Raw genomic sequence first — 25,778 nt, 5'->3', positions numbered from 1 at the left:
ACAACACCAAGACATATAATAATTACAATAGCAAAGATCAAGGATAAGGAGAGAGTATTGAAAGCAGCCAGAAAGAGCAAAAAGATTACTCATAAAGGAAATTCTATCAGGCTACCAGCAGACTTCTCAGCAGAAATTTTACAGGCCAGAAGAGAGTGGCATGAAATATTTAATGTATTGAAACAAAAGGAACTCCAACCAAGCATCCTGTACCCAACAGGATTATCATTTAAATTTGAAGCAGGGATTTAAAAATTTCCAGATTAAAAAAAGTTGAAGGAATTCACCATCACTAAGCCAGCCTTACAAGATATATTAAGGAGGCCTGCTGTAGATGGAAACAACTCTAAAGCTAAATAGCTTTCACCAGTGAAAATAAACCCACAGTAAAGGTAGAAGACCAATTAAATACCAAGTAAGTACGAAAATTAAAACAATACAAAAAGAAGCAAGATCAACTATACACAAAATTAGTTAAGGGATACACAAACAGTGCAGACTATGACATCTAATACATAAAATGTGGAGGGAGAAGGAAGAAGAGAAAAAATACCTTTAGATTGTTTCTGAAATAGAGTAACATAATATAAATTGTTATATAGTATGGAAGCTATACTTGAACCTGTGGTAACCACAAAACTAAAGCCTACAATAGAAAACAAAAAAAATTTTTAAGACAAATCTAATCACAACACTAAAGAAAGGCATAAAAAAACAAGAGTATAAGAGAGGAAGAAAGAAACAGAGAGGAGCTATAAAAATAACCATAAAAAATAAAATAGCATTAAGTACACACCTATCAGTAATTACCTTAAATGTAAATGGACTGAATGCATCAATCAAAAGACACAGAGTGGCAGAATGGATAAGAAAAAAGACCCATCTATATGCTGCCTACATGAGACTCATACTAACAGTGAAGGAATGGAAATAGATATTTAATGCAAATAATACAGAGAAAAAGGCAGGAGTAACAGTACTTATATCAGCAAAATATATTTCAAAAATAGATAAAACATATTTCAAAACAAAGAAAGTAACAAGCGACAAAGAAGGACATTACAGAATGATAAAGGGGTCAGTCCAATAAGAGGATATAATGATTATAAATATCTGTGCACCCAACATAGGAACAACCAAATTTGTAAAACAAATACTAACAGAATTAAAGGGGGAAATAGATTGCATCATATTCCTTTTAGGAGACTTTAACACACTACTTATATCAATAGATCAACAACACAGAAAATAAGGATACAGAGACACTGAAAAATACATTTAACAGATATTTACAAACATTCCACCCAAAAGCAGCAGGATACACATTTTTCTCAAGTGTACATGGAATGTTCTCTGGAATAGATCATGTACTAGTCTACAAAAAGAGCCTCAATAAATTAAAAAAGACTGAAATTGTATCAAGCAGCCTCTTAGACCATAATGGTGTAAAACTAGAAATAAATTACACAAAGAAAACAAAAAAGCCTACAACACATGAAGGCCAAACAACATACTTCTAAATATCAATGGATCAATGAACAAATTAAAACAGAAATCAAGCTATATATGGAGATAAATGAAAACAAAAATTCAACAGCCCAAAATCTGTGGGATGCTGTGAAGGCAGTTCTAAGAGGGAAACACATAGCAATAGAAACAAGAACCTCAAGAAACAAGAACAATCACAAATAAACAGTTTAAACTCACAATTAAACAAACTAGAAAAAGAAGAACAAATGAAGCCCAAAGTTAGTAGATGAAGGGATATAATAAAGATCAAAGCAGAAATAAACAAAATAGAGAAAAATAAAATGATACCAAAAAAATCAATGAAACCAGGAGCTCATTCTTTGAGAAAATAAACAAAATAGAAAAACCCCTAGCCAGACTTATCAAGAAAAAAAGAGGGAGTACACACATAAACAAAATCAGAATGAAGAAGGAATAATCACAATTGATACAACAGAAATACAAAGAATTATTAAAGAATAGTACAAAAAATTATATGACAATAAATTGGACAACATAGAAGAAATGGACAACTTCCTAGAAAAATACCACCTTCTAAGACTGACCCAGGAAAAAAAGAAAATCTTAGCAGACCAATTATCAGAATGAAATCAAATTGGTAATCAAAAAACTAAAACAAGTCCAGGTACAGATGGCTTCACAGCTGAACTCTACCAAACATTTGAAGATGAGCTAATCCTTAAAGTATTCCAAAAAGTAGAAGAGGAGGGAGTACTTTTAAACTCATTCTATGAGGCCAGCATCACTCTAATACCAAAACCAGACAAAAACACCACAAAAAAAGAAAATTACAGACCAATATCCCTGATGAACACAGATGCAAAAATACTCAACAAAATATTAGCAAACTGAATTCAAAAATACATCAAAAGGATCATCCATCATGATTGAGTGAGATTTATTTCAGGGATGGAAGGATGGTATAATATTTATAAATCAATCAATATGATACACCACATTAACAAAAAGAAGGATAAAAAACACATGATCATCTCCATACATGCTGAAAAAACATGTGACAAAATTCAACTTCATTCATGATGAAAGCTCTCAACAAAATTCACATAGAGGGTATGTACCCCAACATAATAAAGGCCATATATAACAAACCTACAGCCAACATCATATTTCTTAGAGTGAAAAGCCAAAAGCTTTTCCTCTAGATCAGGAAAAAGACAAGGATGTCTGCTCTCACCACTTTTATTCAACATAGTGCTGGAGATCCTAGCCACAGCAATCAGACAACATGAAGAGATAAAAGGCATCCAAATTGGTAAGGATGAAGTTTTAAACTGTCACTGTTTGCAGAGGACATTATATTGTACATAGAAAACCCTAAAGCCTCCACCAAAAAGTATTAGAACTATTAACTGAATTCAGCAAGGTTACAGAATACAAAATTAATACACAGAAATCTGCTGCATTACTATATACTAACAATGAACGAGCAGAAAGGGAAAGCAGGAACAAAACTCTATTTACAATTGCATCAGAAAGAATAAATAAACCTAACCAAGAACATGAAAGACCTATATTCTGAAAACTATTAAGACACTCATGAGAGAAATTAAAGAAGACACCAGTAAATGGAAATCTAGCTGATGTTCACTGACAGGAAGAATTAATATTGTCAAAATGCTCATCCTGCCCACAGCAATTTACAGATTGAATGCAATCCCTATCAAAATACCAAGGGCATTTTTCAAAGAACCAGAACAAATATTTCTAAAATTCACATGGAACCATAAAAGACCCTGAATAACCAAAGCAATCCTGAGAAAGAACAAAGCTGGAGGGATAACACTCCCTGACTTCAAACTCTGCTACAGAGCTTCAGTAATCAAAACAGTTTGGTACTGGCACAAGAACAGACCCATAGATCAATGGAACAGAATAGAGAGTCCAGATATAAACCCACACATATATAGTTAATTAATATATGATAAAGGAGCCATGGATATACAATGGGGGAAAAGACAGCCTCTTCAACAACTGGTGTTGGCAAAACTGGACAGCTACATGTAAGAGAATGAAATGGATTGCTGCCTAACTCCATACATAAAAGTAAACTCAAAATGGATCAAAGACCTGAATGTAAGACATGAACCCATAAAACTCTTAGAACCCATAAAACATAGGCAAAAATCTCTTGAATATAAGCATGAGCAATTTTTTCCTGGACACATCTCCTCAAGCAAAGGAAACAAAATGAAAAATGAACAAGTGGGACTACATGAAACTAAAAAGCTTCTGTAAAGCAAAGGATACCATCAGCAGAACAAAATGGCAACCTACAGCATGGAAGAATATATTCATAAATGATTTATCCAATAAAGCATTAACATCCAAAACTTATAAAGAGCTAACATGACTCAACACCAAAAAAAAAATAACCTGATTAGAAAATGGGCAGGGGACCTGAACAGACATTTCTCCAAAGAAGAAATACAGACGGCCAACAGGCACATGAAAAGATGCTCCACATCACTAATCAGGGAAATGCAATAAAACCACAATGAGATATCACCTCACACCAGTCAGAACAGCCACTATCCAAAAGACAAAAAAATAACAGATGTCAGCAAAAATGTGGAGAAATGGGAACCCTCCTACACTGTTGGTAGGAATGTCAATTGGTGCAGCCACTGTGAAAAGCAGTATGGAGGTTCCTCAAAAAATACAAATTGAAATACAATTTAACCCAGTAATTACAGTTCTAGGAATTTACCCAAAGAAAAAAAAATCCCTGATTTGAAATGATATATGAACCCCTATGTTTACTGCTGCATTATTTACAATAACCAAGATGTGGAAGCAAACCTAAGTGTCCATTAGTAGTATGAATGGATAAAGAAAATGTGGTACATATACACAATGGAATATTATTCAGCCATAAAAAGAAAAGAAATCCTGCCATTTGCAACAACATGGATAGATCTAGAAGGTATTATGCTCAATGAAATAAGCCAGGCAGAGAAAGACAAATACTAACGATTTCACTTATTTGTGGAATATAAAAACAAAGAAAAATAGAAGGAACAAAACAGCAGTAAAGTCATAGACACTGAGAAGTGACTAGTGGTTACCAAGGGGGAGAGGTTGGGATGGGTAGGGGAAAGGGGAAGGGGGAATAAAGGGACACAATAATTTCCAGTCACAATATGAATTGGTCACAGGGACAGCATGGAGAATATAGTCAATGATTCTGAAACATCTTTCTATGTTGATAGATAGTAACTGTACTAGAGGGGGTGAGGATTTAATAATATGGGTAACTGTTGAATCACTGTGCTGTATATTTGAAACCACAATAAGATTGTATATCAATGATACTTCAATAAAAAAAAGAAACTGATTTTGAAATTGAAGATAGTCCCTGAAAGAAAACTTCAGACCCAGATGAGTTTACTGGTGATTTTTATTGTGTGTTTAAGGAAAAAACTGTTAAATTTAAAGCAACCTTGCACAAATGACAAAACAGAATGAATTGAAAAATTCTAGCAAATATAGCAATTTCACACAAACTCAGAAGACAGAGCAGGCATGAAATTTCTGAACTCATTTTAATGAGACTAGCATTAACATGATACTAAAATCAAGTATGTTATAGCAAAAAAAAAAAGAGAGAGAAAACACCAGCAAAAAACAAAAAGACTAAAGATTAGTATCTCCCATAGAGATAAGAATCCTCACCAAATAGTAGCAAACTGAATCAAGAAATATATTTTAAAAAGATGAAACATTGTCAATTAAGGTGTTTTCCAGTTTAAATTCTGCAAATCAGTGAAATTCACCATATTAACCAGAATAAAATATTCATCTCAATAAATGCAGAAAAAGCATTTGGAAAATCCAATATCTATTCATGTTATTCTCATCAAAGTGGGAATAAAAAGAAACTGCTATAGATCAATAAAGGGCATCTAAGGAAAACCACAGCTAAATACACTGAATGCTGAAAGACTGAAAACTTTTGCCCTCAGATGGAAACAAAATAAAATAAAAATAAAGGGCATCCAAACTAAAAGGGAAGTGATAAAAAGACATGATAATGGATGCAGAAAATTTTAAGGCATTTACAAAAAGACTCACTAGAATTAATAAGTGAATTTAGCAAGGTCAATGTACAAGAATCAATTGTTAAGAGTTCTACTTCTGGTATGGAGAAGTAAGCTCCTTAAAAAAATTCTTCTATACAAAGTAACTGTAATATCTAGGAAAATGAAACAAAACAAAACATGTACTGGTAGAGTGACAAAAGGCAAATTTTGGAGAGGAGTCAGAAGTTAGAAGAAGTCTGAACAGAGATCTGAGGTCTGAGATGGTATCTACAGTTTGAGTCTGACCTACTTAATTACCTACTATGACAAAAACACAGGACAATGTAACAGAATACAGTGTTACTATAATATAACACTGACAATGTTCAGGATATAAACCAAAATTTCTCAATATATGGTGACCCAGAAAAATATTCTCTTGGTAATTTTGCAATGTCTTCAGTGCTTTTTAAAGTATATTTTCAAGAGGTAACAATTTCTGTGAGATGGATTGGTCCAATAGAAAGAATTCAGTCATATGAGAACTCAAGTTAATTTCTATGCTGTGAAGAATGGGTCAAAGTTTCTTCCTTAAATACTGATATCCATCTTTTGAGCACAATTTGTTCAAAAGACTTTCCTTTGCCCCACTAAAGTATATTTGCACCTTTGTTGAAACTCAATTGTCTATATGTGTATCGGTCTCTTTTTGGACTCTCTCTTCTGTTCCATTTACACATCTGTTTGCCCTTCATCAATACCACACTGGATTATAGTAGCTTTATAGTAAATCTTAACATTAGGTAGTGTAAATCTTTTATCCTTTTTCTTGTTTCTCTAAGACTGTGCTGGCTATTCTAGGCCCTTTGCATATCCATATAAACTCTAAAATCTTGTCAGTTTTTATCTCTCTCTCCAAATAACACATAATTAAACAAATAGAATACAATCAGTAAAACAACAGATTTTGACAACATGCAACCAGACTTGATTTATTTATTTTATTTTGGTATTATTAATATACACTTACATGAGCAACATTGTGGTTACTAGATTCCCCCCATTATCAAGTCCCCACCACATACCCCATTATAGTCACTGTCCATCAGCATAGTAAGATGCTATAGGATCACTACTTGTCTTCTCTGTGCTACCCCCCTATATTATGTGTGCTAATCATAATGCTCCCTTTTCCCCTTATCCCTCCTTTTCCACCCGTCCTCCCCAGTCCATTTCCCTTTGGTAACTAATAGTCCATTCTTGGGTTCTGTGAGTTGCTGCTGTTTTGTTCCTTCAGTTTTTGCTTTGTTCTTATACTCCACAGGTGAGTGAAATTATTTGATACTTGTCTTTCTCTGCCTAACTTATTTCACTGAGCACAATACCCCAGATTTGATTTATATATTATAGAACAAAAAACCCATTAACAGCCACATACACATTCTTTTCAGACACACACAAACATTCCCCTATATAGACCATTTGCTGAAATCATATAGGGTGTATTCTCAGACCACAACAGAATTAAATTAAACAACATAAGGGAAATAGACAAATTCCTTGAAAAATATAAATTATGTCTGACAAAAGAAAAAATAGAATATCTGAATAATCCTGTGTCTATTAAAGAAACTGAATTTGTTACTAAAACTTTCCTATGAGGAAAACTTCAGGCCCCAATGGTTTCACTGGTGAATTCCATGAAACAGTAAAAGTAAATCTTAACACAAACTATTTCAGAAAATAAAGAAGGGAATACCTCACAACTCACATGGCCAGCATAACCATAATGTCAAAACCTGGCCAAGACATTGCAAAAAAAGAAAACTACAAACCAGTATCATGAAAAATACAAATATTTCTAAATAAAACATTAAGTAAATAGAGCCCAGCAATATATCATAATCAAGTAGTATTTACCTCAGAAATACAAGTTTAATTTAACATTTGAAAATCAATAAATAAATTCACATTATTTACAAAATTAAGTAATAACTCACAATGATCACTCTAATAGATGAAGAAACAGCATTGACAAAATTCAACATATAACCATGATTAAAAAAAACCTCTTCAACATGCTAGGATTAGAAAGGAACTTACATAACCTGATAAAGGGCATCTTCAAATAACCTAGAGCTAACATCATACTCAATGGAATGAATTTTTGTCTCTAATATTGGGAACAAGGCAAGCATGCCTCACTCACCACTTCCATCCAACATCAAACTGAAGACCTTAGTGAAATAAGGAAAGGAAAAGAAATAAAAACCATGATATTGGAAAGGTCAAAGTAAAAGTACCCTTAATGTGATAATGATTACTTACATGAAAAAAACCCAAGGAACCTACAAGAAAACTAATAGGTGGATTTATGAATGCCTCAGGATACAAAGTCAATGTACAACGATCACTAGTAATTTACACTAGCAATGAATAATCAGAAAATAAACACAATAAAGGCTCCTGCCCAGGCTTTCCCCTCAGAGCTGCCTCCTGACTGACCCTGACACTTTCCAATGTGGTCTTGCCTGGTGTGGCATGCCTCCTCCTCTTAGGCACCATGAGTTATGGACTATCTTATCAATGGTAATCATCTCAGTATCTGTTGGCCTCATTTTACCTAAATAATAAAGCCTACATTTTAAAACAGAAAGACATATGGAATACCTGAACAGAATAATAAAAAAAATAGGTTCACATAAAGTCAACTGATTTTGATAAATGTGCCTAGGAAATTCAATGGGAAAAAGAAAGTCTCTTCAACAAATCTTTCTGGAACAACTGGATAGCGTATTGATAAAAATGAATATCAATTTTTCCATCAAATACATAAAATGTATCATTAGACCTAAACTAAAAAAGCTAACATGATAAAACTTACAGAAAATATGAGAATATACTCGTGTTCTTGTGGTAAGCAAATATTTCCTAAACAGATCACATAAAATACTAAAATATTTAAAAAGATGATCAATTAGATCCATCAAAATTGAAATATTTGCTCTTTGATAAGCACAGTAAGAAAATAAAATTGCAAGGCACAGATTAAAACAAAATATTGGCAATACATACTATCCAGCATAGGAATTGTATCTAGTAAATATAAACAAGTCTTAAAACTCAGTAAGAAGACAAACAACCCAATAAAAAATGGGAAAGATTTTCAAATAGACATTTCATAAAAAACTGTACCAATGGTCAATAAGCACATGGAATGGTACTTATAATTATTCATCAGAAGAATTCAACTTAAAATCTTAATGACAGACCATTATAGATCCACTTAATAGCAAAAATTAAGTAGATTGATAACATCACGTATTGGTGAAGATGTGGAGCAACAGAATGCTCTATTGCTGTTGAGAATATAAAATGATATAGCCACTCTGGAAGACAGTTTGGCAACTCTCCTAAAGGAAAGCATACATTTATGTGACCCAGCAACTCCACTCTGAGATATTTATTCAAGAGCAATGTAAACATATGTTCACAGAAAGACATACCATAATGCTTACTACAGCTTTATTCATAATAATAAAATAATAAAGACCTGTCATCAATAGGTATATAGATACATAAGTTGTAATATAGTCATACCATGGAATAGCATTCAGCATTCAAAAGGAACACAAACTAGTGATACGCTCAATAACATGGAATACAAAAAAATTATGCTAAATAAATGAAGCCAGATCTGAAAGAGTAAATACAGTATGATTCCATTTATATGAAACCCTAATGAAGAAAAATCTAATCTATAGTAACAAAAAGCATGTCAGTGGTTTCCTGGGGCCAAAGTGGTGGTGGGTGTTGACTACAGGGGCAAAAGGTACATTTTTATGTGGCGGAATGTTATATATATCATGACTGGGGTGGTGGTTATACCAGCATGTACTCTTATCAAAATTCATCAAATTGTACACTGAAGGCAAGAGAAACCTACAAAGAGGAGAGGAGGTGAGGCTGGTTGCAGATGACTGTTATGATCGCAGAGTAAGATTATGAAAATGAGAGGAAGAAGGATGTAAAAGGTACTAAGAACAGGAGTTAGGTAAACAGCTGATTTTCAAAGAAGGCAAATCCATTAAAATCTGAATGTATATGATAAGAATCTAAGACCTAGGGGTCACATTTAAGTAATGAAACATAAAAATGTGATGGAAGAGGAAATCATGGGAAGATGGCAGCATGACTAGTTCAGTGGAAATCTCCTCCCAAAAACATACATATTTATGAAAATACAATAAATACAACTATTCCTAAAAGAGACACCAGTGGATACAGTACAACAGCCAGCATACATCTACATCTGCGAGAACTCAACATCACATGAAGGGGGTAAGATACAAGCCATGGCCAGGCGGGACCCGAATGCTCCCCCACCCCAGAACCCGGCAGGAAGAAAGGAGTCGGAACAGGGAGGGAGTGAAAGCCCAGGACTGCTAAACAACCAGCTCTAGAAATCCACACCCGGAGCACAGACACAAGATGCATGGGGTGCTGGATATTCGAGAAATGGAAAAGCAAAACTTGAGGGCAGGTCCCTGCAACCGGCTCCCCTGAGAAAAAAGAAAAGCGAGTGCTTTTTGCAAGTCTTAAAGAGACAGGGAACCCACACCTGGACGAAGTCATCCCTGCACACTTAGCCAGCAGCTGTGAATCCGGGAAACGTTAGGCGCCCTAAACCCCTGGGCAGCAGCGCAGCTCTGAAGCCCCTCATGGCACTAAGCAGCCTGCCAGTTGTTTCCCCAACTGGCGTGGACCCCGACACACCGGCCCAGTAGTAGGAGAGTGGCAGCACACACTGGGGGTGGCGGCACTGGAGGGGACGGGGAGCAGCTTGTGCGAGGCTGCCGCAGCGATGACCAAACAGCCCGGGAGCGACCCGCGCGCGCTGGTGGCAGTGGCACCAGAGGAGCCCGGGAGAGGTACACACAGGAGAAGCCAGCGCACACCTGCAGCGGTGCCAGAGGGAGCAGCCACACTCCCAGCAGCTGACCAGAATCCCAGCCCGACACACAGCCACCAGGGCCAGACCTGCCTGGAAGGGGCACCGCTATTGCAAAGAAGCACACCTGGCATGCCTGCCACTTCCTGCAGGGCTCCGTGCTGCTTTGATGGAGACCCCGCCCACAGCAGCTTAGGGGATTAACCCAGTGGCTGCTTCAGGAGTGCGGGTAGCCAACACAGGCAGCGGAGAAGGGCAAGGCATCCAGTAAGCAGGAAAGGAATTTCTTCTCCCAGCTGACACACCTGCAACTTGCCTACAGCCACCGCTATCACCATGAAAAGGCAAAAATATTTAGTCCAGTCCAAAATAGTTCAGACAACCCTGGAGAGAGGACCTGCAGAGACAGACCTAACCAGTCTCCCTGGAAAAGAATTCAAAATTAAAATCATAAACGTGGTGACAGAGCTGCAGAGAAATACACAAGAGCTAAGGGATGACGTCTGGAGGGAGATTACAGAAATGAAACAATCTCTGGAAGGATTTATAAGCAGAATGGATAAGATGCAAGAGGCCATTGATGGAATAGAAACCAGAGAAAAGGAACGCATAGAAGCTGATGCAGAGAGAGAGAAAAGGATCTCCAGGAATGAAACAAAATTAAGAGAACTGTGTGACCAATCCAAAAGGAAAAATATGCACATTATAGGGGTACCAGAAGAAGAAGAAAGAGAAAAAGGGATAGAAAGTGTCTTTGAAGAAATAATTGCTGAAAACATCCTCAAACTGGGGGAGGAAATAGTTGCTCAGACTACAGAGGCACACAGAACTCCCGAGAGATGGGACCCAAAGAGGACAACACCAAGACACATAATAACTAAAATGGCAAAGATCAAGGACAAGGGCAGAGTATTAAAGGCAGCCAGAGAGAGAAAAAAGGTCACCTACAAAGAAAAACCCATCAGGCTATCATCAGACTTCTCAACAGAAACCTTACAGGCCACAAGAGAATGGCATGATATATTTAATGCAATGGAACAGAAGGGCCTTGAACCAAGGATACTGTATCCAGCACGATTATCATTTAAATATGAAGGAGGGATTAAACAATTCCCAGACAAGCAAAAGTTGAGGGAATTTGCCTCCCACAAACCACCTCTACAGGGTATCTTAGAGGGACTTCTCTAAATGGGAGCACTCCTAAAAAGAGCAGAGAACAAAACACCCAACATATGAAGAATGGAGGAGGAGGAAAAACAAGGGAAAGAAATAATCATCAGACTGTGTTTATAATAGCTCAATAAGTGAATTAAGGTAGACAGTAAGGTAGTAAAGAAGCTTACCTTGAACCTTTGGTACCCACAACTCTAAAGCCTGCAAAGGCAATCAGTAAATATCTTTCAATAATTACCCTAAATCTAAATTGAATGCACCAATCAAAAGACACAGAGAAGTAGAATGGATAAAAAAGCAAGACCCATCTATATGCTGCTTACAAGAGACTCACCTCAAACCCAAAGACATGCACAGATTAAAAGACAAGGGATGGAGAAAGATATTTCATGCAAACAACAGAGAGAAAAAAGCAGGTGTTGCAATACTAGTATCAGACAAAATAGACTTCAAAATAAAGAAAGTAAGAGATAAAGAAGGACATTACATAATGATAAAGGGCTCAGTCCAACAAGAGGATATAACCATTATAAACATATGTACACCCAATAGAGGAGCACCAATATATGTGAAACAAATACTAACAGAATTAAAGGAAGACACAGAATGCAATGCATTCATTTTGGGAGACTTTAACACATCATTCACTCCAAAGGACAGATCCACCAGACAGAAAATAAGTAAGGACACAGAGGCACTGAACAATACACTAGAACAGATGGACCTAATAGACATCTATAGAACTCTACATCCAAAAGCAACAGGGTACACATTCTTCTCAAGTGCACATGGAACATTCTCCAGAATAGACCACATACTAGGCCACAAAAAGAGCCTCAGTTAATTCCAAAAGATTGAAATTCTACCAACCAACTTTTCAGACCACAAAGGTATAAAACTAGAAATAAATAGTACAAAGAAAGCAAAAAGTCTCACAAACACATGGAGGCTTAACAACATGCTCCTAAATAATCAATGGATCAACGACCAAATTAAAATGAAGATCTAGCAATATATGGAAACAAATGACAACAACAACACAAAGCCCCAACTTAAATGGGAGGCAGAAAAAGCAGTCTTAAGAGGAAATTATATAGCAATACAGGCATATTTAAAGAAGGAAGAACAATCCCAAATGAATGGTCTAATGTCACAATTATCGATATTGGAAAAAGAAGAACAAATCAGGCCAAAGGTCAGCAGAAGGAGGGACATAATAAGGATCAGAAAAGAAATAAATAAAATTGAGAAGAATAAAACAATAGCAAAAATCAATGAAACCAAGAGCTGGTTCTTCAAGAAAATAAACAAAATAGATAAGCCTCTAGCCAGACTTACTAAGAGGAAAAGAGAGTCAACACAAATCAACAGAATCAGAAACGAGAAAGGAAAAATCACGACGGACCCCACAGAAATACAAAGAATTATTAGAGAGTACTATGAAAACCTGTATGCTAACAAGCTGGAAAACCTAGGAGAAATGGACAACTTCCTAGAAAAATACAACCTTCCAAGACTGACCCAGAAAGAAACAGAAAATCTAAACAGACCAAATTGAAGCAGTAATCAAAAAACTACCTGAGAACAAAACCCCCGGGTCAGATGGATTCACCTCGGAATTTTATCAGACATACAGGGAAGACATAATACCCATTCTCCTTAAAGTTTTCCAAAAAATAGAAGAGAAGGGAATACTCCCAAACTCATTCTATGAAGCCAACATCACTCTAATACCAAAACCAGTCAAAGACCCCACCAAAAAAGAAAACTACAGACCAATATCCCTGATGAACGTAGATGCAAAAATACTCTACAAAATATTAGCAAACCGAATTCAAAAATACTTCAAGCGGATCATATACCATGACCAAGTGGGATTGATCCCAGGGATGCAAGGATGGTACACCATTCGAAAATCCTTCAACATTATCCACCACATCAACAAAAAGGAGGACAAAAACCACATGATCATCTCCATAGATGCTGAAAAAGCATATGACAAAATTCAACATCCATTCATGATAAAAACTCTAAACAAAATGGGCATAGAGGGCAAGTACCTCAACATAATAAAGGCCATATATGATAAACCCACAGCTGACATGCTATTGAACAGCGAGAGGTGGAAAGCTTTTCCTCTGAGATTGGGAACAAGACAGGGATGCCCACTCTCCCCACTGATATTCAACATAGTACTGGAGGTCCTAGCCATGGCAATTAGGCAAAACAAAGAAATACAAGGAATCCAGATTGGTAAAGAAGAAGTCAAACTGTCTCTCTTTGCAGATGACATGATTCTGTACATAAAAAACCCTAACGACTCCATTCCCAAACCACTAGAACTAATATCGGAATTCAGCAAAGTTGCAGGATACAAAATTAACACAGAGAAATCTGTGGCTTTCCTATACACTAACAATAAACTAATAGAACGAGAAATCAGGAAAACAATTTCATTCACAATAGCATCAAAAAGAATAAAATACCTAGGAATAAACCTAACCAAGTAAGTAAAAGACCTATACCCTGAAAACTACAAGACACACTTAAGAGAAATTAAAGAGGACACTAACAAATGGAAACTCTTCCCATGCTCCTGGCTAGGAAGAATTAATATCATCAAAATGGCCATCCTGCCCAAAGCAATATATAGATTCAATGCAATCCCTATCAAATTACCAACAGCATTCTTCAATGAACTGGAACAAATAGTTCAAAAATTCATATGGAACCGTCAAAGACCCCGAATAGCCAAAGCAATCCTGAGAAGGAAGAATAAAGTGGGGGGGATCTCACTCCCCAACTTCTAGCTCTACTACAAAGCCACAGTAATCAAGACAATTTGGTATTGGCACAAGAACAGAGCCACAGACAAGTGGAACAGAATAGAGACTTCAAACAGTAACCCAAAGATATATGGCCAATTAATATATGATAAAGGAGCCATGGACATACAATGGGGAAATGACTATCTCTTCAACAGTTGGTTCTGGCAAAACTGGACAGCTACATGTAAGAGAATGAAACTGGATCATTGTCTAACCCCATACACAAAAGTAAATTTGAAATGGATCAAATACCTGAATGTAAGTCATGAAACCATAAAACTCTTAGAAAAAAACATAGGCAAAGATCTCACGGACATAAACATGAGTGACTTCTTCATGAACATACCTCCCTGGGCAAGGGAAACAAAAGCAAAAATGAACAAGTGGGACTATATCAAGGTGAAAAGCTTCTGTACAGCAAAGGGCACTATCAATAGAACAAAAAGGTACCCTACAGTATGGGAGAATATATTCATAAATGCAGATCCGATAAAGGGTTGACATCCAAAATATATAAAGAGCTCAGAAGCCTCAACAAACAAAAAGCAAATAATTTAATTAAAAAATGGTCAGAGGAGCTGAATAGACAGTTCTCTTAGGAAGAAATTCAGATGGTCAGCAGACACATGAAAAGATACTCCACATCGCTAATCATCAGAGAAATGCAAATTAAAACTACAACGAGAAATCACCTCATACCAGTATGGATCACCATCATTGAAAAGACAAACAACAACAAATGTTGGCAAGGTTGTGGAGAAAGGGGAACCCTCCTACACTGCTGGTGGAAATGTAAATTAGTTCAACCATTGTGGAAAGCAGTATGGAGGTTCCTCAAAATGCTCAAAATAGAAATACCATTTGACCCAGGAATTTCACTTCTAGGAATTTACCCTAAGAGTGCAGCACTCCAGTTTGAAAAAGACAGATGCACCCCTATGTTTATCACTGCACTATTTACAATAGCCAAGATATGGAAGCAACCTAAATGTCCATCAGTAGATGAATGAATAAAGAAGATGTGGTACATATACACAATGGAATATTACTCAGCCATAAGAAAAAAACAGATCCTACCATTCACAACAATATGGATGGAGCTGGAGGGTATTATGCTCAGTGAAATAAGCCAAGCAGAGAAAGAGAAGTACCAAATGATTTCACTCATATGTGGAGTATAAGAACAAAGGAAAACTGAAGGAACAAACCAGCAGTAGAATCACAGAACCCAAGAATGGACTAACAGTTACCAAAGGGGAAGGGACTGGGGAGGATGGGTGGGAAGGGACGGATAAGGGTGGGGAAGAAGAAAGGGGGCCTTACGATTAGCATGTATAGTGTGAGGGGAGCACGGGGAGGGCTGTGGAACATAGAGAAGACAAGTAGTGATTTTACAGTATCTTACTACGCTGATGGACAGTGACTGTGACGGGGTATGTGGGGGGGACTTGGTGAAGGGGGGAGCCTAGTAAACATAATGTTCTTCATGTATAGATTAATGATAACAAGGAAAAAATGTGATGGAAGAAGGGAATATCCAAGAAAGCAAGAACCATAGTGAGAAAGCCTGGCATATGATCCTGAGTATAGGAACTGCAGCAATTCTCCTGGAGGAAAGCCAAGCAAAGAAGATAGCTGATAACAATAAGGGAAATAAAGAAAGAGCAGTTTGGTACCTTAGAGGCCAATGTTATTTTTAAGAAATTTCTGAAGTTTAGAACCTTCAAGAAGGGTAGAAATATTAGCATTTGAAAGGCACAGGGCTCTTAGGAAACAAAAGTATTCCCACGTCTCCCCTCTGCCTGGATAACACTCACTCACCTCTAGAGCTCTGATGTGGGGTTTCTCCCTCCAATGTCCATGGCCCCTCTCCTTGCTCTAACTTGAAGATGACCTCTGGTTTAGGAACTGCATACCCTGTTAACATAACATGATAAAAGAGAATTGGATCCAGCTAATTACTTTCCATTTGTTCTTTGGAAAAGTAACCACATTTCACTGGAAAAAGAGTAATAATCCTGAAAGTGAAAAGGACTGAAGAATCGCAGACCAGTCAAGGATGATACCCTCCACAAACTTCAGATGTCCCAACGTACTCAGCAGCTGGGCATGGAAACCCTCACTTGGGGTTCTGTGTCAGTTTGTCAGGGCTGCCATAACAAAACACCAAAAACTGGATGGCTTAAAACAACTGGATGGCTTATTATCTTACATTTTGGAGGCTAAAAGTCTGAAATCAAAGTGTTAACAGGGTCATGCTCTCTCTGGCAGACAGAGCGGGGAATCCCTCCTTCCATCTTCTAGCTTTGGATGTTTGCCAGCAATGTTTGGCATTCCTTGGTTTCTCAGTGCATTACTCCATGCACATGGCTATCTTCTCCCTGTGTGTCTTCTCATTGTGTTCCCTCTATGTGTGTTTATTTCTATGCTCAAATTTCCCCTTTTTAAAGGGACACCAGTCATATTAGGGCCCAATCAATGACTCATTTTAATTTGATTACCTCTGTAAAGGTACTTTCCAAATAAAGTCACAATCTGAGGTACTGGGGGTTAAGACTGCCACATATCTTTATTTGAAGGAACACAATTCAACCTATAAAAGTCTGCCTTCTGACCCTCTAAAATTCATGTCCTTCCCATGGGCAAAATACACTAACCCCATCCCAATATGCCCCAAAGTCTTAATCATTCCAGCATCAACTCTTAATTCCAAAATCTCATCTACACATCAACTCTAAGTCTCAAATCTTACTATCTAAATCATTCAAATCAGTTATGGATGAGACTGGAGTATGGATCATCCTGGGGCAGAATTCCTCTCCTTGCAAACCTGTGAAAGCATACAAGTTAGCTGCTTCCAAAATACAATGGAGGGACAGGCACAGGATAGCCATTTCCATTCCAAAAGGGAGAAATCAGGAATGAAGAAAAGGAATCACAGGTCCCAAGCAAGTTTGAAATCTAGCAGGACAAATCCCACTAGATTTTAAGGCTTGAGAATAATTCTCATTGCTCTATCCTCCAAGCCTACCAGGTTGGCAGTCCCACCCCCTCAGCCCTGGGCCAGGAGTGGCACCACTGACTACCTTTAGTGGTCTACTAGCAAAATGTTTGCCACCTATTCCTGTGACCTTATGCTCTCTGCTATTCTAGAAGTTTTAGTTTCCAAAGGGAGGAATTCTTCCATCAAGAGACACAACAATTATTCCATTTAACTGGAAGCTAATGCCACCTGGACGTTCTGGGCTCCTCATGCCCCTGAATCAACAGGCAAAGAAGGGAATTACTGTGTTGGTTGGAGTGACTGATCCTAATTGCTAAGGCAAAACTGGATTGCTACTACCCAGTGGAGGTAAGGAAGAGCGTATCTAGAATAAAGGAAATCCTTTAAGGTGTGCCCTGTGATTAATGTCAATGGAAAACTTCAACTATCCAGTTCAAGCAAGACTACTACTAGCCCAGACCCTTCAAGAATGAAGGTTTGGGTCACCCCACCAGCTAAAGAACCACAACCAGCTGAGGTGCTTGCTGAGGGCAAAGGGAACAAGGAATGGGTACTGGCAGAAGGAATTCAGCCTTAACACTGCAACTGAAACCTTGCCTCAGTTTGTAGTCTGCAGGCCTGCCCTGCAGATTTTGGACTCAAAACTGCAACATCAACTCACGTGAATTTCTAGCCTGCTAACCTGCCCTATAAATTACAACTTGCCAGTCTGTACAACTGGGTGAGCCAGTTCCTTAAAATAAATATCACCCCCTAATGTTCTGTATTTGTATGTATATTCCAGATATGTATATACCCCCATTCTGTATGTGAGTGTATACTCTAAATATGTACATATGTGTATCCTATTGGTTCCATTTCTCTGAAGAACCATAATACAGATTTTGGTACTGAGAGTCGCTCTAGAGGAACAGAATCTTAAGGATGAGTTACCTGAATTGGTTATGGGGTTTCTGGAATTTGTTCTCTATTCTCATTCGATGTAAAGGCACTAAAGTCTGTATTCCCAGTAGTAAAGAGGCATGATGTGGCAATAGAGATGTGCAAATACCACCACTAGATACTACTAATCAAATGCTTATAAGAGTCAAGGTTCTGGATGTCCTTGTACTTGATGCCTTAGAAATTTCTGTCAAATTTACAAGTATTATAAGATTGCCTGGTTGCTCCTAATTGCACTAGACAAAATGGGGCAATAAAAGGATGAACTCAGGGATTTGATTTCCCAGCTCAAGCACTGCATAAATGACCTGAAAATTTCCATGTCTGTGCTGAAAGAAACTCCTAGCTCCTGCAGCTGCACAGTGAGATTGCTGAAAACCAAACCCAGAGTCTCATCCTGCGAGTGGCTAAATTACAACGCAAATTGAATTCCCAACTGCATAGGGTATCTGCTGTCAAAGTGAGAGCACTGACTGGGAAGGAATGGGATCCTGAAAATTGGAATGGGGACATATCAGGACACTGAACCTGAAGGACCCCCACCAGTAAGATGCCAAACTTCCGGCTTCTCCTCGGGGTCCTCAGTTCCCGCCGGGGCCAACTGAAGCCGAATCACCTCTCGCCCCCCTCCCAATCCCAGCACCTAGCCAACAGCCACCAGCCCCGTAGAAGTGACACCTCAATCAATTCATGCCCCTTCCTATATAACCCAGCACCTTTCCCTAATAAAGCGGAACTCTCCGGTGAATTGCTGCTGTGTGTCGCTCCTTTCCTTTCATTGGTGCCGAAACCCGGGAGACGGGACACCCCAACTGGGCCCCGTCTTCCCCCCGACACCAGCAGCAGCTTGCCCTCGTCCTCTTTTTCCGGCGCTGGCTCATCACACTCACCACTCCTCTCTGGCCTTTAGGTAAGTTTTCCCCCCAGAGTGGGCCACTCTTCCCCGAGCTATCGCAGTGCCATTGACCATGATCGTCCAGCAAGGCCCTGACGCTAAGGGACGAGGAGGGAACTCTCCCCGCCTCTGGCCTTCACGGCTGCGGCGGACCCTCAGGCCCCTCCCCCGACAGTCATAAACGCATTCACTGTCCCTTCAATCAGTGCTGAAACTTTTTAAGCAAAATTTCCCCGGGCTGGGCCACTCTTCTCCAAGCTATCGCAGTGCCATTGACCGTGATCGTCCGGCAAGGCCCTGACGCTCGGGGACGAGGAGGGAACTCTCCCTGCCTCAGGCTTCACAGCTGCGGTGGACCCTCAGGCCCCCCCTCCGACAGCCATAAATCCCCGCCTCAGGCCTTCACAGCTGCGGCAGAACCTCAGGACCCTCCTCCGACAGCCATAAATCCCCACCTCAGGCCTTCATGGCTGCAGCAGACTCTCAGGCCCCAACCTCCAAAAGCCATAAACAAGGTGACTCCTTTGCGGATGAGAACGCTCCCTTCCCCCCCCCTCGTCCTTCTGCTCCATCCGCTGAAATCTGTTCTGTCTGCCAAAAACTCCTAGCACTAGGTACCTCGTGACTCCGGCAAACTGCCTTCTTAGGGAAGTCTGGGTGACGACCCACACTTCCTAAGAAATTCCGACTCGTATACAAGTTTCCCCAGACCACCAAGGATCATCGGGGATGCCCTTTGTCTCCTTGCGGTGTGCTTCCAGTCCGAGGATCTCCGTTCATCTTCCCCTGTTTGTCTCCTTCTCTGTCCTTTAGCCATGGGAGCCTCCTCATCCCTCCCTGAAACTTCACCTCTTGAATGCCTGCTTAAGCATCTGGCTACCCTCTCCCTGATGCCTGATATAAAACCAAAACTTCTCCGTAAATATTGCTCCCAAGATTGGCCGACAAACACCCTAGACAATAACAACCAATGGCCCGCAGGGGGAACTCTTGATCCTAACATGACTCGCAATCTTTTTAACTACTGCCAGCAGCTGAAAAAATGGAAGGAGATTCCCTATATCGAAGCTTTCCGCCTCCTCCTCCCCCCGCCCCCTCCCAAGTTCTCCTAGCCTGCAAGCCGCTGCCCCCGCAGAAGCCTCCCGTTCAATCCCTTCCCCTTCCTCTCCTACAACAGCCCTTCTCCCTTCCTCCCAACACCATCTCCTCCCCCATCTCACCTCCTCCACCTTCGTCCCGCGCAGATTAAGCCTGAGCCTTTCAGTCCCCCCTTTAACTATGTCCCAGAGTTCTCCTCCGTCTTTGTCCTCATCACCTGTTTCTCCCCTGTTAGGGACCGCCTTTGTCTTCCCACATGTTTGTAGGGAGAATGGGAAAGCACTTTCCCCCATGTCTGAACGCAGCATGGGAAAGCACAAGCTAGAGAACAACCGGTGCAGTCCTTAGAAGTTATCTGTCCACAAAAACATATCTTGCCAAGACTCCTCACTCAGAAAATAGGTAGACCTTGAAGATGTGTAGAAACACCACCCCTGCTTCTAGATATGCCATTCGCCCACTTGCGGATGTGGCAGGAATGGAGAACAAAGAACATTCTGTTTACACATTCCATAACCAATTAGAGTCGTGAGTTCAAGCCCAACTAGAGCGGCAGAGGCAAGCAGCTGGGCTGCTAGCTGGCAACACGTGGGTCCGATTCTATCTTTCTTTATTCTCTTTGCCCCCTTTCTGCACTTAAGGACCTGCTTGACTAGGCACGGCTAGACCACGTCACTCCCCCACAGACTGAGCCCGAACCCCTCAGTCCCCCTCAGACTTGGTCCCGAGGGCCTCCCAAAATTATCGCCTCCCTCCGGGAGGTAGCAGGATCCGAAGGCATCGTGCGCATTCACATCCCTTTCTCCTTAGGAGATTTAGCCCAACTAGAGAAACGCCTAGGTTCCTTTTCCACTGATCCCACGACATACATCAGGGAGTTTCAATGGACCCTCCAGTCTTACAGCCTCACACATCATGACATTTTCATACTCCTGGCCAATACTCTCCTCCCTGAAGAGCATAGATGAGTTTGGGACTTCGCCCAAACGCACACTACCGAAACCCAGAGGACTGACCCCTCCTAATCCCCCTGGCCCCACTGCTGTCCCCGAACAAGACCCACACTGAGATTATAACACCACCATGAGTCTCCGATCTCGAGATATTTTTGCCTCCTGCTTAATAGCAGGTCTAAAAAAGGCAGCTCGTAAAGTAGTCAATTTTCAAAAGCTCCAAGACATAATTCAAAAGAGAGACGAAACCCCTTCCGAGTTCTTAGACAGACTCACTCAAGCCCTATTACAGTATACCAGCCTAGACCCAGAAACACCTGAAGGAAAACATGTCCTTATGACATACTTCCTAGCTCAAAGCTACCCCGACATTAAAGCTAAACTCAAAAAGTTAGAACAGGGCCCCGCTACCCCACAGACTGAGATCCGAACAGTGGCCTTTAAAGTCTTCCATAACCGGGAGGAGGAGAAAGAACGCCATAAACAAAAGGCTGATGAGGCCAATTTCCAAATGTTGGCCCAGCTGATAAAACCACAACCTGGGCGCCCCTCTACAAACAAGCCCCCCCCCCAGGAGCTTGTTTCAAGTGCGGAAAAGAGGGACATTGGTCAAGGCCGTGCCCCTCCCCCAGATCTCCTACCACCCCATGCCCCAGACGCCACAAAAAAGGCCACTGGGGGTCTGATTGCCCAACCACCGGAAGGGGAGGCTGGACGAACAACCCCCATCCTAAGCCCGCCGTAGTGGGGCTGGCAGAAGATTGACGGGGCCCGGGAGCTTCTCGCCGACCATTTCCATCACCAAACAGGAGCCCAGAGTTACTTTAACAGTAGACGGTCGCCCCATCTCCTTCCTCCTAGATACAGGAGCTACCTTCTCAGTCTTGCGAGAATACTGGGGCCCTACCACGCCAGCCATTACTCCTATAGTCAGGGTAGGAGGTAAACAGATTTTCCCATTAAACCCCCCCCCCCTTTTATGCACAATCCTAGACAATCCCATACCTTTCTCCCACTCCTTCCTGGTTATGCCCCAGTGTCCCATCCCTTTACTAGGATGAGACATCCTTTCCCTCCTCCACGTTTCCATAACTATATCCACTCCCACAGCCCCAAGTACTCCCTTTCTGATGGCCCTCATAACCAACAACCCCCTCTACACAATGAAAGCTCCAGTTCCGCTCTCATACACCCTGTAAATCCCAAAGTTTGGGACATTACAAGCCCCTCCGTGGCCCTATGTCCCCCTGCCTCTATCAAATTACGTGACCCCTCTCAGTATATCTGTCAGGCCCAATAACCCCTAACCACTTCAGCCCTCATAGGCCTCCAAACCATCATTCAAGATCTCTTAAACAAAAATTACCTCAGACCCACTCACTCCCCATTTAATACCCCCATATTAGCTGTTAAAAAAACCAATGGATCTTTCCACCATGTCCAAGACCTTCACCTCATCAACATAGATGTTATCCCTATCCATCCCTTAGTTCCAAATCCATACAGCCTATTATCGCAGATCCCTGCCTCGGCATCCCACTTCTCAGTCCTAGATCTCAAGGACCCATTTTTCTATCCCTCTAGACCCCTGCTCCCAAGATTTTTGCATCTTCACCTGGACAGATCCATACACAAGACATTCTGAACAACTCACTTGGACAGTTTTGCCACAAAGCTCCCGAGATATTCCCCATATTTTTAGACAGGTCCTAGCTCAGGACCTCAAACAGTTTCATCATGATCACTCCAAGTCCACCTTATTACAATACATGGAAAATCTTCTCCCCTGCAGTCCCTCATGGGAACAGTCTCAACTTGACACTGCCTCCCTTCTTAACCTTCTAGCTTCCAGAGGTTACCGAGTATCCCCCGTCAAAGCTCAAATCTCTTCCCCTCCTGTCATTTACCTCAGATTCCTTCTATCTCAACAAAGAAAGTACATTACCTTAGACAGAAAATGGCTCCTCTCTGACCTGCCCATTCCTAAAACCAAGACAGAAATCCTTTCCTTTCTAGGCCTGGCTAGATATTTTAGAGCGTAGATCCCTAACTTCTCCCTGTTGGCAAGACCCCTATACGATCTCAGCAAGAGCCCCCCTAAAGAACCATTATCCTCCTCACCCCGACAATCCTTCATTAAGCTCCGTCAAGCCCTTGTGGAAGCCCCAGCTCTCCATCTTCCTGATTTGTAGAAGCCCTTCTCATTATACATTCATGAGAGGTCCAGTCAAGCTCTAGGAGTCCTAGGCCAATATTATGGCCCATCCTTTGCCCCAGTAGCTTATCTCTCCAAGCAATTAGACCCCACAGTTCGGAGATGGGACCCCTGCCTACGAGCATTAGCCGCTAGACAGTTCTTGCAGTAGTCAGCTCATAAACTGACATTCAGGGCGCCCCTTACCATTCTGTTCCCACATTACCTAAAAGATCTCTTAACCTACAAAAGTTTACAGACTCTCCCTCCCTCCAGACTCCTGACCTTACTGTCCTCTTTCCTCCAAAATCCCGTTCACCCCCCTTGCCATCCATACCCGAATCATGACTTTTTCCTCCTTTACTGCGCTCTCTCTTTTTTTCCCTCATTCCTATTGTCTTCCCCACCACCCCAGCCTACTTTGTATGGCGATTCAAAGTCAGACAGACTTACACACAGAATCAAACAAAAGTTACTGCCCTCATTGCCACACCAGACTGCCCTGTGAAAAGCTGCTCTGAGCCTTTATACCTCCACTTTCCTCCCTCCACCGAAGTGTTCACTAGCAGCTACCCTTATTCTCCCTACCTCTGCTTCCTCTATAACCAAAAACAAGCCTATTGCAGGCGATAGCCAGACACCTACAGGAGATGTCCCTACTGGTCTTGCGCCATTCACTACATGAGTAACTTCCAGTACCCACAGTATTACTCCTCCAACCGTTTCATGAAATATCCCAACGGCTCATTCTCCTTATGAATGCCAGATCCCTGGGACTCTCGATGGGCCGCTGGAGTCACAGCCTCAGTTTACTACGGGGGGTCCTCGAACCCCCATGGTACCCTTCATATCTCTCGAAAGTATGTTCCCTCTCATTCCCAGATCTCTCAAGTTGCATCAGATAACAGACATTCCGAAAAAGTCATTATCCAAACTCTTGACGGCACCTCTTCATCTTCTTATCCCCGCCCCTCTTCCCATTTCTCCTACTCTTCATTACAGCTCATTCAGGACACCACCATCTTTCTCAACCACGCCCTTAACACAGCCAATTGTTTCTTGTGTGCATCACTACAGCGCCCACTGCTGGCCGCCGTGCCCCTTAATATTTCCAACTACTCCTTCCATGCAGAAGGACAACCTCTCCGCCCCCTGGCAGACATACCCCTATGGGAACCAGAATACGCAGATAATCTCACCATCCACCACTGTGTAAGCCCAACTCCACCCCCCTCCAGCGCACTTCACTGCCTCTCTATCTACACCCCTACCTCCGGCTCTAAGACTTTTAAGCAACTGGGACACTTCTTTTGGTGTAATGGCAGTCTTTTCAACTCACTGCCTCTCAACTCTGATACACCCTGCATTCTTGTCACCCTAATCCCACAGTTTACACTTTACAGCATGGCAGAATTCCTTGAGCTCCAACCTCCCTTGCCCTCGCGCACAAAACGAGCTGCTTTCCTTCCCATCATGGTCAGTAGCTCTTTGATCACCTCAGCCATTGGGGCAGGGTTTTCGGGAGAAGCCTTGGGTCACTCTCTATGGGCAGTTAGAGATCTCAACGCCAAACCTGAGGGAGCCCTGTCATCCACTGCCGATTCCCTAGCCTCTCTCCAAAGACAGGTCACTTTGCTAGCTAAGGTCACCCTTCAAAACCGGCGGGCCGTAGATCTGCTTACAGCCGAGAAGAGCGGCACCTGCGTCTTTCTCTGAGAAGAGTGCTGCTATTACATCAACGAATCCGGCATTGTAGAAACTGACATTACCAAACTCACTGACCTTGCCTCCAGCCTCCACTCTGCTTCCAATTCCAACCCATTCTCTTCAATACTAACAAACCCCCTCCTCACCTGGCTCTGGCCCATTGCAGGCCCCATAATAATCATTCTTCTCGCCTGTCTCTTCTTACCCTGTATAATAAAGTTCATCAAATCCCAAGTCAGAAAAATCTCTAATCAAGCATTCAACCAGCTTTTACTCAGGAACTACCAGCTTCTGGCCACAGAAGATCCCTCACCCTCACGTGACCTCCTCATCACATGCTGAGATGGACCCCTCTCTCCACTGGAAACTGTTCCTGGAAACAATGGCCGCAGACGCCTGGCCCCTGACACCCATATCCTCTTGGCACCATTGGAATCAACAGGTCCTCGACCTATGGTTACAG

General features: G+C 41.1%; 1 protein-coding gene across 1 annotated transcript in view; it reads right to left on the bottom strand.

Annotated features, from left to right (window-relative positions):
* The window catches only part of ZNF81 (zinc finger protein 81), a 108,257-nt gene that overhangs the window by 16,422 nt on the left and 66,057 nt on the right, over positions 1–25,778 (bottom strand). The window contains exon 3 of the mRNA XM_036996377.2: positions 16,344–16,439. Coding sequence (XP_036852272.1) covers positions 16,344–16,439 — 96 coding nt within the window. The remainder of the gene's footprint in view (positions 1–16,343; positions 16,440–25,778) is intronic.

This window comes from Manis javanica, chromosome X (genome assembly GCF_040802235.1).
Source record: "Manis javanica isolate MJ-LG chromosome X, MJ_LKY, whole genome shotgun sequence".
Lineage (NCBI taxonomy): Eukaryota > Metazoa > Chordata > Mammalia > Pholidota > Manidae > Manis > Manis javanica.
The sequence above is the reverse complement of the archived record's forward strand: the minus strand, read 5'-3'. Positions and strand labels throughout refer to the sequence as shown.